General features: G+C 47.8%; 1 protein-coding gene across 1 annotated transcript in view; it reads right to left on the bottom strand.

Annotated features, from left to right (window-relative positions):
• brip1 (BRCA1 interacting helicase 1) overlaps nucleotides 1-16809 on the bottom strand; it is a gene marked incomplete at its 3' end in the record, with an annotated part of 55315 nt that overhangs the window by 3136 nt on the left and 35370 nt on the right. Inside the window, 4 exon segments of the mRNA XM_080511311.1 lie at nucleotides 10219-11052; nucleotides 12623-12865; nucleotides 13006-13088; nucleotides 13169-13281. Of these exon segments, the coding sequence (XP_080367437.1) occupies nucleotides 10219-11052; nucleotides 12623-12865; nucleotides 13006-13088; nucleotides 13169-13281 (1273 nt within the window).

Below are 16809 nucleotides of genomic sequence, written 5' to 3'. Positions count from 1 at the left end.
GAGAAAGTGGAATCAACCTGTTCAAACAGAGATGGGCTGAGAAGTGTCATTCCCACGGCGAGGTGTGCCAGCCGGCTTTGGAAGTGCAATGAGTCGGGGCAGGCTCTCGGGTATGTTGTCACAGAATTAAACACTGCCTGTGTCCTGTTTGACTTTAAGAGCCGCCGTCCTTAAATAGTCTTGTCTGTCGGCACTCACGGATTCCACTAAGAGGCCAGAACAAAGAACTTTCCTGTCATTACTCCGTCGGGATTTTTCTCAGTGCTCCCGGTGACTGTGTGCGGTGAGAATAGGTGTAAGATAAGAAGAACTGCCAGGATGTGACAGGGTGCAAAAGACCTAAATCCCCGGTCCAATCCCACGTCTATCCGCAGCTTGCACCGACACACACCTACCCTCTGCTGTGTTGCAGCGCGCCGCGTTAACACTTACTGTGTTGACACAGGGCTGGACCACCAACAGAACCACTTCTCACGGCCCCGGCAGGTTTTCACGCTGCACCTTTCACCTGCACTTTGTCAAAAGAAAACACAAGCGCTTAGCCAGAGATGAGTGAGAAGTTACATGTTTGATCTGCTGCAGTATTTGCAAAAGGATTCCCGAACGCAGAAGCGATTAAGCGCGTCGCGGGGAGTTTCCCCACACCTGTGCAGTGTGTGCAGCCTCCACGGCAGAACCTCCACCCCGCCAGCGCAACGTTTATTCTGCGTCATGTCATTAAGCTCTGCTGTAATCCCGTCTCCAGACGGCAGCGCTCCGCGGGCCGAGTCCCGCAGAGCGGCTGGTTTTCGGTTTCCGCGTTTTTCCTCCCGCAGTCACCGGCGTCCTTCACCGGCCAGGGCTTGAGGAATGTCCAGTCTCTCTGTCTGGACATGGAAAACACAAAGACACGTCTGTACCATCAGTGTGTGCTAGAATTGCGAGCCTCCAGCCTCCTCGACCCCACGGAGCCGGCGGCTCCACGCCACATCGCCTCCTCACAGACACACACCACCAACAGCTCTTGTGTGCAAAAGAAGCCTTTTCAACGTGTCTCGGGTGACGATCTCCGTGGCAACGCTGATTCCTGCACGTTTTCTGAAAACAAAAAAAAAAGTGAAAAATGGATCCCGTTTCCTGTCACTCTGGTGTAAACAGACGTCAGTCTGGCAACACAACACACACTGGTCCGGAAAGAAATAGCAAACAAGTGTCTCAGTGTCTGCAGCAACAACGTGCAAGCAGGACGTTCTTAGTTTGGTTGTTTGTGATGTAAATAATGGACTTCAGTCGCTTTGGAGAAAACTGAGAATCCAACAAACATGTTTCATCCTGTTTCCGTCAGAACTAAAGCCTGTGCTGTGTGTGTGTGTGTGTGTGTGTGTGTGTGTGTGTGTGTGTGTGTGTGTGTGTGGTGTGTGTTTGTGCATGTATGTGTGTGTGCGTGTGTTTGTGCGTGTGTGATGTGTAGGTGTGTGCGTGCGTATGCATGTGTGTATGTGTGTGCGTGTATGTGTGCGTGCGTTTGTGTGTGTGTGTATGTGTGTGCCTATGTGTATGTGTGTGCGTGTGTTTTTTATGTGTGTTTGTGCGTGCATATATGCACATATATGATTATATATATATATATATATATAAAATATAGGAAAACGGCCAATTTTATATATGTCACATATATTCAAAACCTATATTAAAACATATATGTTTATATAGGTTCTTTCCATGTGGGAACAAACAGTGGGGCAGAATGTCGGCGGAGCGATGTGACGTCATAACGCATGAAGAACGGGCTCCACGGCTCAACTGGTGTCTGAAGCTGCGAGCTTCCTGTACCTTTCACAGTAAAAGCCGACAGTTCCAGGAGGTTCATTCCAGACTTGTTGAGAGTGACGGAACATTCTAGTGAATTCCACAACAACTACAGGACATTAAAGACACACCATCACACTCATGGTTCTAACAATCCACATCTCACACATTTATCTTCCATTTTAATAATGTGGAGCAATAAAGGAGCTGAGAGCTGCAATGCATTATGGGAGCTTCTGTTTGTCATGTTTTAAATGTAATTATTGGAGGTTATGTTAGGTTTGTAGTGTCGGTAGTAATTGTGTTTTTGTTGCTCAGTTCATGTAGTTTAGTTTATTAGTTGTAAGTCGTCAACCAGCAGTGAAGAAGGTTTTGTGTGTCGTGTCGTCCTGCATGGTCTTCCTGTGGGACTGTCAAAATAAAAGACTGATGTGCACGTCTGTTGTAAAGCATAAGCTTGTCCTCTCGCGTGTTTCTTTGACATTACTCACTGTAATATCACAGTGATGTTGTGACAATGTAGGTGTGAGTCTCTGGGTGTTGAGTTCAGTGGAAACGGGACAAACCGGCTCTCGGAGCATTAAAAGTTGCCGACCCCTGGTCTGAACAGATGATTGAAAATCAATGAGGGCTTCAGGAGGTTGGGACACAACCAGGCCTGTCCGGTTCTCAGCAAGTCCAACTGACTTGAGACGATTGGTTTTAAACTGAACGTTGGACCTCTGGGGGCAGAAGAAGTTCGGCAGTTTCACAAAAACAACAGAAACCAACCGATTCGGCGGAGAGACGTTAAGTGGTTTAATGGATCTGGGTTTCTTATCTCCGTGTGGGATCTTCCATAAACAGGGGGGGTAAAGGAGCATAAATGGCTTATTGGCCCGGCTTATTGACCTCCTGCTGCGACCCTGCTTCAGTATGCAGAAGGAGAAGTTCACCCGGCGCTCAGCTGACAAATGGCCGCCACCATCACACTTATAGTATTAACCAGCTTACGGCGTGACACAATAAGATGAGCCCAAACAACGGACGTCTATATCAAGATTATCAACATACGAGCCCACCGAGGCAGATTAGGTGTCTAATTCCTCCGAAAGAAATCTGGGTTTAATATGTGAGGAGCTGCAAACCTCCGACTCAAGCCAACTTCTGACAGCTGCTGCAGCAGACAAACCCTAAAGACCTCCGTGATCCCAGCAGGGCGAACGGTGGGATTAAAGAAATCAATGGGAGAGCTGCTCATGACACCACACACACACACACACACACACACACACACACACACACACACACACACACACACACACACACACACACACACACACACACACACACACACACGTTATTGTTTGGGAAATGTTTCTCGAGATCTTTACATTTTACAAAATCAAACACAACAAAGTTCCTGTTTTTTCAAATGTAATAAAGATAATGTGTCCGTCAGAAATAAGTGTGTGTGTCGAAGCTGCTTCAACTATTTCTGATCCTAAATATATCATGTCGTATCATAAAACACTGAGAAGTAATACAAAAAAAAAAACTACATCATGGAGGGAAAAAGTGTTTTATTAATGTGTAAATACATGAAATAAAAAAAAAATAGATACGTTAAGACTTTTGTGGAATTGTGAAGGTGAGTTTGATATTTGTGTTTATTTTATCTTTATGAGACAAGCTTGTTGTTGTTGATTGTGTATTTATTCAGTGTCTTCCATTAAAACCTTTGAAGGTGACGAGGACGGAGACTGATCCTCCGACATCAAAGCACCAACTGGAGCTCAGCATGAAAACCACAACTGATGAACACATGAATGTGTTGGACAGACTTTTTATTTTCTTTGAAATATTTCCTGTGACCTACAAGTACGTCACTGAATGTCCCTTTCCTGTTTGATGTCTCATGTCTGTGACGAAACTGTCATTTAGTCACAGTCGCACTTTCATTCCTTCTGAGTTTCATATAAAAAACTTCATGAACCACGAGAGTAAACTGCTCTTTACACACCTGTACCTCTACCTGTACTTGTACCTCTACCTGTACCTCAACCTGTCCTGTACCTCAACCTGTACCCGTACCTCTACCTGTACCCGTACCTCAACCTGTACCTGTACCCGTACCTCTACCTGTACCTCAACCTGTAACCATACCTGCACCTGTACCCGTACCTCTACTTGTACCCGTAACAGTACCCATACCGGTACCCGTAAATGCACCCATACCCATACCAGTACCCGTAGCCATACCTGTACCCGTACCAGTATTGTGTATCAGGTCCGATACTGCACTGATGACTCTTAATCATGAAAGCTCCCCGATACAATACTGATCTGGTCCAGACCAGAGAACTGGTACAGGAGACCAGACTGGAGGACCGTGGATCTGGTCCACACTGGAGGACCGTGGATCTGGTCCAGACTGGAGGACCGTGGATCTGGTCCAGACTGGAGGACCGTGGATCTGATCCAGAGACTAAACTTTTGCTTCCTCAACTTGTTGCAGAAACAGGAAAGATCTGAAAGTTAACCTGAGTTCACCTGCTAGTCAGGGTTAATCTGTTTAATCTGAGAGATAATCTGGAAGGGGGACCTGTTGCCACGGAGACCAGCGGTCAAGTTAAGAGTTGGCGACGGAGCAAGGTCCCCTCCTCCACCTGTTGGGGGTGACTATGAATCCACCGCCTCCGTCTGCTGGTCCACATCTGGTTCGTGTGGAGGAACTGAAGAGACGCTGAGCGGAACCGATTTTAAATCCGTTCAGTCTGTGGGACACACCGGAGAGTGAACGGGTTCAGTCTGTGGGACACACCGGAGAGTGAACGGGTTCAGTCTGTGGGACACACCGGAGAGTGAACGGGTTCAGTCTGTGGGACACACCGGAGAGTGAACGGGTTCAGTCTGTGGGACACACCGGAGAGTGAACGGGTTCAGTCTGTGGGACACACCGGAGAGTGAACGGGTTCAGTCTGTGGGACACACCGGAGAGTGAACCAGTTCAGTCTGTGGGACACACCGGAGAGTGAACGAGTTCAGTCTGTGGGACACACCGGAGAGTGAACGAGTTCAGTCTGTGGGACACACCGGAGAGTGAACGGGTTCAGTCTGTGGGACACACCGGAGAGTGAACCAGTTCAGTCTGTGGGACACACCGGAGAGTGAACGGGTTCAGTCTGTGGGACACACCGGAGAGTGAACCGGTTCAGTCTGTGGGACACACCGGAGAGTGAACCAGTTCAGTCTGTGGGACACACCGGAGAGTGAACGAGTTCAGTCTGTGGGACACACCGGAGAGTGAACGAGTTCAGTCTGTGGGACACACCGGAGAGTGAACGGGTTCAGTCTGTGGGACACACCGGAGAGTGAACGGGTTCAGTCTGTGGGACACACCGGAGAGTGAACCGGTTCAGTCTGTGGGACACACCGGAGAGTGAACGAGTTCAGGAGTCACACAGGTTCCTTTGTCCAACAGCGACCGAGTTCCACACCGGTCTTCAGTACTGTGTAAGGTCAATAAGTATTTGAACAAAGCAGTATTTGGGCTGAATGTGAGGGAAGTGTTGAGGTTCTGCGGTGGGAGGGTCTACAGATGGGTGAGGGTTTGTGGAAGCCGTCATTCTTTGGCCTGAGCCGCTGTTCGGACCACGGTAAGTGGGATTACGGCCGGCGGGGGGGCTGCTGGGCTGTATTGATTGAAACACGCCTCCTGCCACAGCAGGTGTCCACTCGGCGTCGCCGGGGGACACAAGGGACACAACAACAACAACAGGACAAGCTTCAACCTGCAATGTTCTGACCGGGAGAACCACGGTGTGAAGGTCATGGTCTGAATCGTGCTGAATGAGTGTTACAGTGACCGTCAAAATAAAACCACAGAGTTGGATTGTTATTATGGTGACCGTCAAAATAAAACCACCAAGTTGGATTGTTATTACGGTGACTGTCAAAAGAAAACCACCGAGTTGGATTGTTATTATGGTGACCGTCAAAATAAAACCACCAAGTTGGATTGTTATTACGGTGACTGTCAAAAGAAAACCACCGAGTTGTATTGTTATTACGGTGACTGTCAAAATAAAACCACCAAGTTAGATTGTTATTGCGGTGACTGTCAAAATAAAACCACCAAGTTGGATTGTTATTATGGTGACTGTCAAAATAAAACTACCAAGTTGGATTGTTATTACGGTGACTGTCAAAATAAAACCACCAAGTTAGATTGTTATTGCGGTGACTGTCAAAATAAAACCACCAAGTTGGATTGTTATTATGGTGACTGTCAAAATAAAACTACCAAGTTGGATTGTTATTACGGTGACTGTCAAAATAAAACCACCAAGTTGAATTACTATCATGGTGACTGTCAAAATAAAACCACCAAGTTGGATTGTAATTATGGTGACTGTCAAAATAAAACCACCAAGTTGGATTGTTATTACAGTGACCGTCAAAATAAAACCACAGAGTTGGATTGTTATTACGGTGACTGTCAAAATAAAACCACCAAGTTAGATTGTTATTACGGTGACCGTCAAAATAAAACCACCAAGTTGGATTGTTATTACAGTGACCGTCAAAATAAAACCACAGAGTTGGATTGTTATTACGGTGACTGTCAAAATAAAACCACCGAGTTGGATTGTTATTACGGTGACTGTCAAAATAAAACCACCAAGTTGGATTGTTATTACAGTGACCGTCAAAATAAAACCACCAAGTTGAATTACTATCATGGTGACTGTCAAAATAAAACCACCAAGTTGGATTGTTATTATGGTGACTGTCAAAATAAAACCACCAAGTTGGATTGTTATTATGGTGACTGTCAAAATAAAACGACCAAGTTGGATTGTTATTACGGTGACTGTCAAAATAAAACCACCAAGTTAGATTGTTATTGCGGTGACTGTCAAAATAAAACCACCAAGTTGGATTGTTATTATGGTGACTGTCAAAATAAAACTACCAAGTTGGATTGTTATTACGGTGACTGTCAAAATAAAACCACCAAGTTGAATTACTATCATGGTGACTGTCAAAATAAAACCACCAAGTTGGATTGTAATTATGGTGACTGTCAAAATAAAACCACCAAGTTGGATTGTTATTACAGTGACCGTCAAAATAAAACCACAGAGTTGGATTGTTATTACGGTGACTGTCAAAATAAAACCACCGAGTTGGATTGTTATTACGGTGACTGTCAAAATAAAACCACCAAGTTGGATTGTTATTACAGTGACCGTCAAAATAAAACCACCAAGTTGAATTACTATCATGGTGACTGTCAAAATAAAACCACCAAGTTGGATTGTTATTATGGTGACTGTCAAAATAAAACCACCAAGTTGGATTGTTATTACAGTGACCGTCAAAATAAAACCACCGAGTGGGATTGTTATTACGGTGACTGTCAAAATAAAACCACCAAGTTGGATTGTTATTACAGTGACCGTCAAAATAAAACCACAGAGCTGGATTGTTATTACGGTGACTGTCAAAATAAAACCACCGAGTTGGATTGTTATTACGGTGACTGTCAAAATAAAACCACCAAGTTGGATTGTTGTTACAGTGACCGTCAAAATAAAACCACAGAGTTGGATTGTTATTACGGTGACTGTCAAAATAAAACAACCGAGTATGATTGTTATTATGGTGACTGTCAAAATAAAACCACCAAGTTGGATTGTTATTACGGTGACTGTCAAAATAAAACAACCGAGTTGGATTGTTGTTACGGTGACTGTCAAAATAAAACCACCAAGTTGGATTGTTATTACAGTGACTGTCAAAATAAAACCACCGAGTTGGATTGTTATTACGGTGACTGTCAAAACAAAACAACCGAGTATGATTGTAATTATGGTGACTGTCAAAATAAAACCACTAAGTTGGATTGTTATTACGGTGACTGTCAAAATAAAACCACCAAGTTGGATTGTTATTATGGTGACTGTCAAAATAAAACCACAGAGTTGGATTGTTATTATGGTGACTGTCAAAATAAAACCGAGCTGGATTGTTATTATGGTGACTGTCAAAATAAAACCACCGAGTTGGATTGTTATTACGGTGACTGTCAAAATAAAACCACCAAGTTGAATTACTATCATGGTGACTGTCAAAATAAAACCACCAAGTTGGATTGTTATTACGGTGACTGTCAAAATAAAACCACCAAGTTGGATTGTTATTACAGTGACCGTCAAAATAAAACCACCGAGTTGGATTGTTATTACGGTGACTGTCAAAACAAAACAACCGAGTTGGATTGTTATTACGGTGACTGTCAAAATAAAACTGCCAAGTTACATTGTTATTACAGTGACCGTCAAAATAAAACCACCAAGTTGGATTGTTATTACGGTGACTGTCAAAATAAAACCACTAAGTTGGATTGTTATTATTGTGACTGTCAAAATAAACCACAGAGTTGGATTGTTATTATGGTGACTGTCAAAATAAAACCACCAAGTTGGATTACTGTGGGTTCAGAATCCCGTCTGTGTGAATTTGGCTCCAACATTAGTTTTACACTGAAAATGTTTTCTTAGTGGAGCTTTAATGGCTGCTGGGCGAGGCGGAGCCGGGCTAATGGCAGAGAACACCGTCAATCACGGCCATTACCGAGTCCTGCAGTAATGTGGAGCCTATTAAGTGCTTTTAACACACAACCGCGGCTCTCCGGGCTCAGACTTTTGATTATGTTAACGAGTGGTCATGCACGATTACGTACACGAGGGTCTTGGGGAGGCAGCTGATGGGCAAAGAAAGGCTTTTATGGAACACTTGTCCACTTCACTCGCCTGCGCAAAATCACACGTTGGTGAAGTTCGTCCGGTAATGAGACAAATCACATCAGCGTAATCACGTTTAATGTCATCGTCGTGTCTCCGTTTGACGATTCTGCATTAAGCATCGGCTTGATTAGGCCACGTCGGCTCCTCGGGCCCCAACAATCAAATGTGGTCTTTAATAAGCCTCTGTTGAAAAATAAATACATTTATATAAGAGATGAGGCTGAGCTGTATAGACAGTCTACATGCTGTGGCAGACAAATGACGCTTAAAAGCAACATTTTCTTTACAGCAAAGTGACGTGAATTTCAAACTCTTTATCTACAACACAGGAATTTGTCGCCGGGATCCGAACTGCAAACTGAAAAGTGACACCACGACACTTTGCTTTTATTGATCAGAAGTCAGTCGCAGCAAAGTCGTGGCGACTTTACTTCCAACGTTGACGGCTTCTTCAAACTCCTGTTTTCAGACGGTCTTTCAGACTCTGGTGACTCTTCAACAAAACGTGAACGTGCTCACACACAAACGGCACATTTGTTTATGACGTTTAATTAGAAATGACATAGATTGCATTCAATCGGCCATGTCTAAAACACGGCCGCATCATTAAAGTGCTGAATGCAGCTGCACTCCCTTCCACTCCAGCGCTGTAGGTTCGTGAGGAGTCTCAGCGCAGGACAGACCATAATAAGGCGAGCTGTCGCCCTGCGTGACGAGCTGCTCTCTGACGGGTCACAGCTGCCCCAGGATAATTATAGATAGATAGATAGATATGTGTGTATATATATATATATATACACATACACATATATATACACATATGTATGTGTGTGTGTGTGTATATATATATATATATATATATATATATATATATATATATATATATATATGTGTGTGTGTATATATATACACACACATATATACACACATATATGTGTATATACACTTATACACACACACACACACATATATGTGTATATATACGTGTGTGTGTATATACATAGATATACACACATATGCATACACATATATACATATACACATATATATATGTGTGTGTGTGTGTGTGTATATATACACACACACACATATACATACACATATATGTATATATATACACACACATATATGTGTATATATATGTATATATATACATATACACACACACATATATATATGTATATATATATATGTGCGTGTGTGTATATATATGTGTGTGTATATATATATGTGTATGTGTATATATATATGTGTGTGTATATATATATATACTACATCGTCCACATTAACAGCTATTTGAAATCAATGAACAATAAAGATCTCATGGGAGTTTCCATTTGAAACGTTTATTCCGTCCGTACACACACACACACATATATATATATATATATATATATATATATACATGTGTGTGTGTACACACATATATATATATACATGTGTGTACACACAGTCTGCTGCTGTTGTGATACTCGTGTTTTTTTTAATTCAGCACTAAAAACTGACACTTTATTGAGGTTTGACCCTCAGATCCTGTTGTGCTGAGCCCTCAGGTTTCTCCTGCTGCCCCCCCACCACGTGGTGTCCGAATAGAAGCCTGCTCAGATTGTGGGGGGGGGGGCTGCTGGTTATTTACCTGTGGGAGTGGGCGGAGCTCTCTTAGACCTGGACAGCCTGTGGGACCTGCTGCTGCCTGCGTCTCTGCTCTGCCCCCGTCCTTCCTGGCCCCCCCAATCCTCCTGGCTGACTGCACCCGGACCCCCCTCCCCACCCGGTTCCTCCAGCAGGGCGGCGCTCCGCGGCCCCTCGGCCGCCTCCCCTGGGCCGTCGGCCCCCTCGCCCTCGAAGAGTTCCGGAGTGAAGAAGACGGAGGTATCCTCTTCGTCTGAACCGTCCGCCGAGGGGGGGCCTCTCTCCTCTTTCCGGGGGGGGGACGGGGACGCGACGGAGGACAGGTCTCCGGCTTCATGTTTTGGGCTGAAGCTCTGGCAGGGGGCCGGTGGGGGGCCGGCGGGGGGGTTCTCAATGTCAGACGTCTCCGGGGTCTCCCTGGGCGTTGTCCCCGCGAAGATGGGGGTCTTAAAGTCGGTGCTGGTGGGGCTGGAGGTGAAGATGGGGGTCTTAAAGTCGGTGCTGGTGGGGCTGGAGGTGAAGATGGGGGTCTTAAAGTCGGTGCTGGTGGGGCTGGGGGTGAAGATGGGGGTCTTAAAGCGGGTGCTGGTGGGGCTGGAGGTGAAGATGGGGGTCTTAAAGTCGGTGCTGGTGGGGCTGGGGGTGAAGATGGGGGTCTTAAAGTCGGTGCTGGTGGGGCTGGAGGTGAAGATGGGGGTCTTAAAGTCGGTGCTGGTGGGGCTGGAGGTGAAGATGGGGGTCTTAAAGCGGGTGCTGGTGGGGCTGGGGGTGAAGATGGGGAAGAAGGAGCGAGGGGGGGTCTTCCCTGAAGGGGGACTCTGGAGCATCTTCACACACTCTGCAACAAAGAAAGCAAGGCTCAGCGTTGGTTCTACATCCACCAACATACTCGGACCCTTCATCCTCGGAACAGCCACTGTGCCATTTGGGTGGTGCAGTGAAATGCAGCGGGCGTGCAGAGCGACTGCGGGGCCGCCCGGCCGCGGAGCGGCGAGGTAAACGCAGCCGTACGCTCAATAGAACCCAAACAAAGGTTAAGGGGATTTAATTAAAAGCAACAGTCCAACATCTGCTCATCAGCTCGCTTCAGCGCCACTCAGGCACGCAAAAGACCTTACAGTAATGAGGCAAGCCACTCCACTGAGCCCACCCCCACCACCAGGGAGGGACCGGGCTGGGCGGCCCCCCCACAAAACTCTGTCCACCTCGCTGCATTGAACTGGGTAAAGCGCTCCACCTCGTCCTGACCCCTGAGGACAAAGGAGGCCCGCCAAGGCGATGAGCAAACGCGTCACGTATTTCCACAACGTGACGTCGCAGGCAGAAGCCCCCCCCCCCCCCCCCCCCCCCCGACCCCCCAGGCCTGAAAAACGATACGCACCTTTAATTCCCCCTACTTTAAATGTCAGGGCTCATGAAGGGGAGCGCGGGAGCGCAGAGTAATCAAGTATAAATATTGTGTTGAGCGCCGCGGAAGAATTCCTCTGAGTCGAGATTCTTTTCTGCCAGCAGATCACCAGAGGCTTTTATTTTGACATGATCCCACGCAACCGGAACTTCATACCAGGACGAGACTCCACAACACATTTCTCCCTCCTGGTTGATCACCAACATCCAACAAACCAAACTAGAGGAAATAATAACCATCTGAACTGAGGAACAACAACAACACAACACAACACAACACAAACCAACAACACAACAACCCCGACAATAACCCTCCATAAACTCCGGCAACACATAACCTGAACTCCCATCATGCCCTGCAGCGACCAACTCCCTGATGCTACAATACTCTTCACCACTAGAGGGCAGCACAGAACTTTGCCGGTGAAATGTAAAGTGACAGACGTCAGTGTGGTTCATCTCCACCTCCTGCTACCATCTTGTATCAAAGTACTGTGTCAGTGACAGTGATGGAGAAGTTTTTGAAAACCAGGATCTCAGATCCATCAGGTCCAGGTTTCACACTGAGGGAGGCACTATTAAAAAAAGTCCTGGTTTCTGGATTTACTGGATTCCTGTTGATAAAACTTTGATGAGAAAGACTTTATATTGTTAATAGAGGCTGCAGAGTTTAACATGTTAACATTTTTAAGATTTTTCCAAAGAAAAAAAGTGTCCCTTGGCTCAAAAAGGTTGAACACCACTGGTTTACGCGACGCAGCGTCCCAACTGGTAAATGTGTTGACATGGAGATGTGACGGACTGCAGTGGAGCTTCTGCAGTCAGCAGCGTGTCACTAAAACCTCTGGGTGACTTTTGAATACTAAATGATCGTCAGCATATAGCACCACGACTCCGTGTTGTGAGCGGGAGAATGGGTGGAGTCAGTACGAAAACAGAGTTTAGCAGGAACGTTCTGCTTTCTACGGGGAATATTCATCTGCGTTAGTTCAACGTCTCACCTGTGCTTCCTCTCCCTCCGTCCTTTAGGGGCATGTGTGGGTGGAGGTGGAGGGTGGAGGTCTGCTCGGGCGTGGCTGGTGTGTGACTGGCAGTGGGCAGGGGGAGGCCGGGGGTCCGGCTCTGGGCAGAGTCGACCACAGCCCCCTGCTGCTGCTGCTGCTGAGAGAAGGCCTGCAAGGACTGCATGGCGTTACCGAAGGTGTCGTGGTGCTGGACCAGCTGCCGCACCCACTTGGACAGACCTGTGGAGAGAGAGAGAGCGAGAGAGAGAGAGAGAGAGAGAGAGAGAGAGAGAGAGAGAGAGAGACACACACACACACATTGAGAGAAAACCGTGGAGAGCTACTGCCATCTAGTGTCTGCAGTGTGCCGGGCTGCAGACCTGTGATGTACTTGTTGGGATTGTTCCTGTAGCGGTCGTCCACCAGGATCAGAGCTCCCCAGTCCTTCCTGTGGCGGATACACCTGCGGACCGGGGTACGGTTATGGGGGGTGGGGGGGGGGGGGGGGGGGGCGCCTTGGAAGACGACAGGAGGCTCGCTCACCTCCCCAGCGCCTGGTTCAGAGCTCTGTAGGCCTGGATCTCGTACCAGCGATGCCCGGGGAGAAGCCCTCTGGAGCTGTAGTGCCGGTCGTTGTACTTCATCTTTAATTCCACCTGGAAAGCAAAACACATCAGTGAGATAAAACCGTGTCTGAGCCACAGGAGACGAATGGGGGGAATTCTTTTATTGAGGCTGTTTCTTCTAGTTGATGACAAGGACACGATTCATGATTAAAACACAGAGAAGTGCTGCTGTTGATGGATTTGTAGAGAACGAGTCAATCATCATCACCGTTACACAATAGCAGGATTCAAAAACGTAAAGAATGAAGCAACGGTTTATTGAGAAATGTGTCTCATTTGAAGGACTGTTGATTTTGGTTTGGTTGTTTTTCAAATAGCTTATAACATCATTGGGGTCACAATGTATTTTTTTTCTATAATAGAGTAAAGCTGTAATGCAGGGGTGTCAAACTCATTTTACTTCATGACCCACATACAGTGCAATTTGATCTCAAGTGGATGGGACGAGTACATAATAGCATTATAATATACAAATAAATAGAATTCAAAATCTCTGTTGTCGTTTTAGTACGATAAAGTATTAATATATCATTTAGAAAGTTCACATTAACACAAACCAAACCTGAAATATGAAAAAAAAAAGCGTAATTTAAACAATATAATGCCACAGCTTACAATCACACTGGCTTTTTTTATTTTTAATCAAACGCTTTACATCTTCTTTTTTTTTATTTATTTCCTTAAATGCTTTCAAACACTGACATTTCTACATGAAAAGTCAGGAAAAGATTTTCTTGTCAGCGAGAAGTTATTAATGAGCAACACACAGTAACGACATGGAGGGGAAATGGGGGGTTGAACCAGCAACCGGCAGATTTTAAAGACAAGGAAAGGTTCTTCTTCCCCAGTGAGAGACGAGATTCACTCTGACGCTGGTTCGCAGAATTAAAACAAGACAGATATTCAACATATATCGACAGCAGAGCCGCATGTTCACGTTACTGTGAGATACCGTTTGTTTAACGATACAGTGTCGGGAATCATGTTGCTTTTTGGGTTTGCAGGAATGAACTTTAACAAAATATCGAATCGCCATTTAAAAACGGAATAAAAAAAACAAAAAAGTCGCCTCGCCTAAAATAAGAGCGACGAACAGGAGAAATCTTTGTGGGCTCAGATTCATTTAATCAAACCGTCACATCATCGACGAAGCAAGACGGAAGAAACCAGGAGGAACATGAAGGTTCACCACCAGGGGGGGGGGGGGGGGGGCAGCCAGATGTGTGAGCTGCAGCCTGCACCGGGCAGATGTGATGTGAAAAGGGAACAAAGGGGCTGACGATGAGGTTGTGACAGAGGTGGCGAGGGGGGGGGGGGGGGGTGGATGGGGGGATGGGGGGGATGGGGGGGGGTTTGGTCAAGGTGACGTGGATCGGCCCCGCGCAGAAATGCCAAGAAAGCATCCATCCATCTGCATCCGTCGCTGCTGGTTTTAGCGCTAACCTTTCAGAATTGACAAGTGAAAAGTTCAGCTGGCGTCTGACGGGATGGCGTGCGGGGGCGGGGCCGCCGAACGGGGCCCTAACTGCTTTTGACAGGTACCGTGTGCTCGCCCAGAGCCACCCGACGCCGCGGCAGGTACCAGCCTGTTTCCCTGTGCGCCGCATCACGCAATGTGGCCGTGCCCCTGCTTTGTAAACAAACAAGGCCGGTCACGGGGATTCTTTTAAATGTCGCCCTGCAAAAGTTAGGCGATGACTAAAGACACCTCGGCGAAGACCGCCGCCGCCGAACACCTCCGCACCGCGGGAGCGAGGCCGGGGCCTGTCAGGAGATTTACAAAAGCGTCTGGACCGACAGCTCCGGTCCTCGCCTGTCGCCGGGGGGGAGGGGACGGGGGGGGACGGGGACGGATCACCGGCAGTCTGGAAACGCCGGCGGCGTGGCCGTGGCGAGCGGCCTGCCAAGGCATGAGACACCGGGGCAGTTAAAGAATCCACTCCGAGACCCACAGAAGGCCGGGTAGCCCCGAGCCGCCGTGTCATCTGAAGCCAATCACAGTCCACTTCAGCGTTCCAGTCCCGGCGCCCGATCCGACATGACAGGTTGCATATGTGAAAAAGCCAATCCTGGCTGCTAGCAAATATCGCAAATGTGCAAGGAAATCACAAGCTAGAAGGGATTAGCTAAAATGTCAAGAGATCGCCGGCTGCGCCGTGGCCTCGTCCTCCACGGCAACCTGTTCATCCCTGAAAACATATATTTGACTACGAGGCATGGTTCGCAGCCGAGTGCATCTGTGTGTGTGTGTGTGTGTGTGTGTGTGTGTGTGTGTGTGTGTGTGTCAGTGTCAGTGTGCGCGCCCCTGGCAGTGCAGGACATCTTGTGCCTGTCACTGAGATTGCTGAGCGCCTCGTCTGCCATATGTGGCGAGGCTGACAGCTGAGTGACTCGTCTTCAAGAGTGTGTGTGTGTGTGTGTGTGTGTGTGTGTGTGTGTGTGTGTGTGTGTGTGTGTGTTAAAGGCAGCAGACTATCACTGCTTCCTGATATGATCATGGGTCAGCTCACGCAGTTCCACTAAAGCCTCGGTGCCGCTGCACAGAACGTGATGGGCCGGTACGGTGAGGCGGTACGGCGAGGTGACGGGGGTCCAGACGGTACGGTGAGGGGGGTCCAGACGGTACGGCGAGGTGACGGGGGTCCAGACGGTACGGTGAGGGGGGTCCAGACGGTACGGTGAGGTGACGGGGGTCCAGACGGTACGGTGAGGTGACGGGGGTCCAGACGGTACGGCGAGGTGACGGGGGTCCAGACGGTACGGTGACGACGGCGGGGCGACACGAGCAGGAAAAGCTGCGTTCATGGAGGAAGAAGCGTTCCTTCAGCGGCTGATAGGGTCGATGATAGACGTCCCGCATGAGGTTTTTCCATCCCTTCCTCCTCAATCCCCTTCATCCCCACTCTTCCCTCCTGGAAAGGCCCGAAGAGGTAAAATCTCTGCGGTGTGTTAAACAGAGAGCAGCCAGACAGGTTGACTTCAGCCCATCATTAAGTTAAAAGACGCCTCATCGGTGGGCAGCGTCTTTTTACTGCTCGTTAAAAGCGACTTATTGTTGGACTTGGCTCACGCGGGACGCGGCTGCTCGCCGCACAAACACGCTGATGGAAAAACCCCGAGGCGTCCTGCCACCTGGGGGCCGGCTTCGCTCTGCCGGGGGCTCTCCAGGCTCTCCAGGCTCTCCAGGCTCTCCAGGCTCAACCTTTGATCTCCGGCACGACAACGCAACAGGCCAGTAAAACGCCACGCCATGCGCTCGCGGGTCGGAGCGTCTGCGAGTTCTGCCTGTCTGGGAATGTGAGCTTGGCTTCAAACCGGCCCACACCTCTTTGTCCTCACCGTAGGGGGGGGGGGGGGGGGGGGGGGGGGGTGGGGGGGGGGGGGGGGGGAGTGAGAGAGGCACACCACCAACCAAGGAGTTCTTATGTTAAACCTGAACCCACCAGGATGCATGAAAAACAATAATAATCACTGATCAGACACCATTAAAGCGAAGGGGCAAGAGGGCCAATCAGTGGCCCCGGGGCTCTGGGGGCGACAAGGCCAAAAACACAGGCC

Source organism: Blennius ocellaris (genome assembly GCF_963422515.1).
Source record: "Blennius ocellaris genome assembly, chromosome: 2".
Taxonomy (NCBI): Eukaryota; Metazoa; Chordata; class Actinopteri; order Blenniiformes; family Blenniidae; genus Blennius; species Blennius ocellaris.
This window is presented reverse-complemented; position numbering and strand designations above follow the sequence as displayed.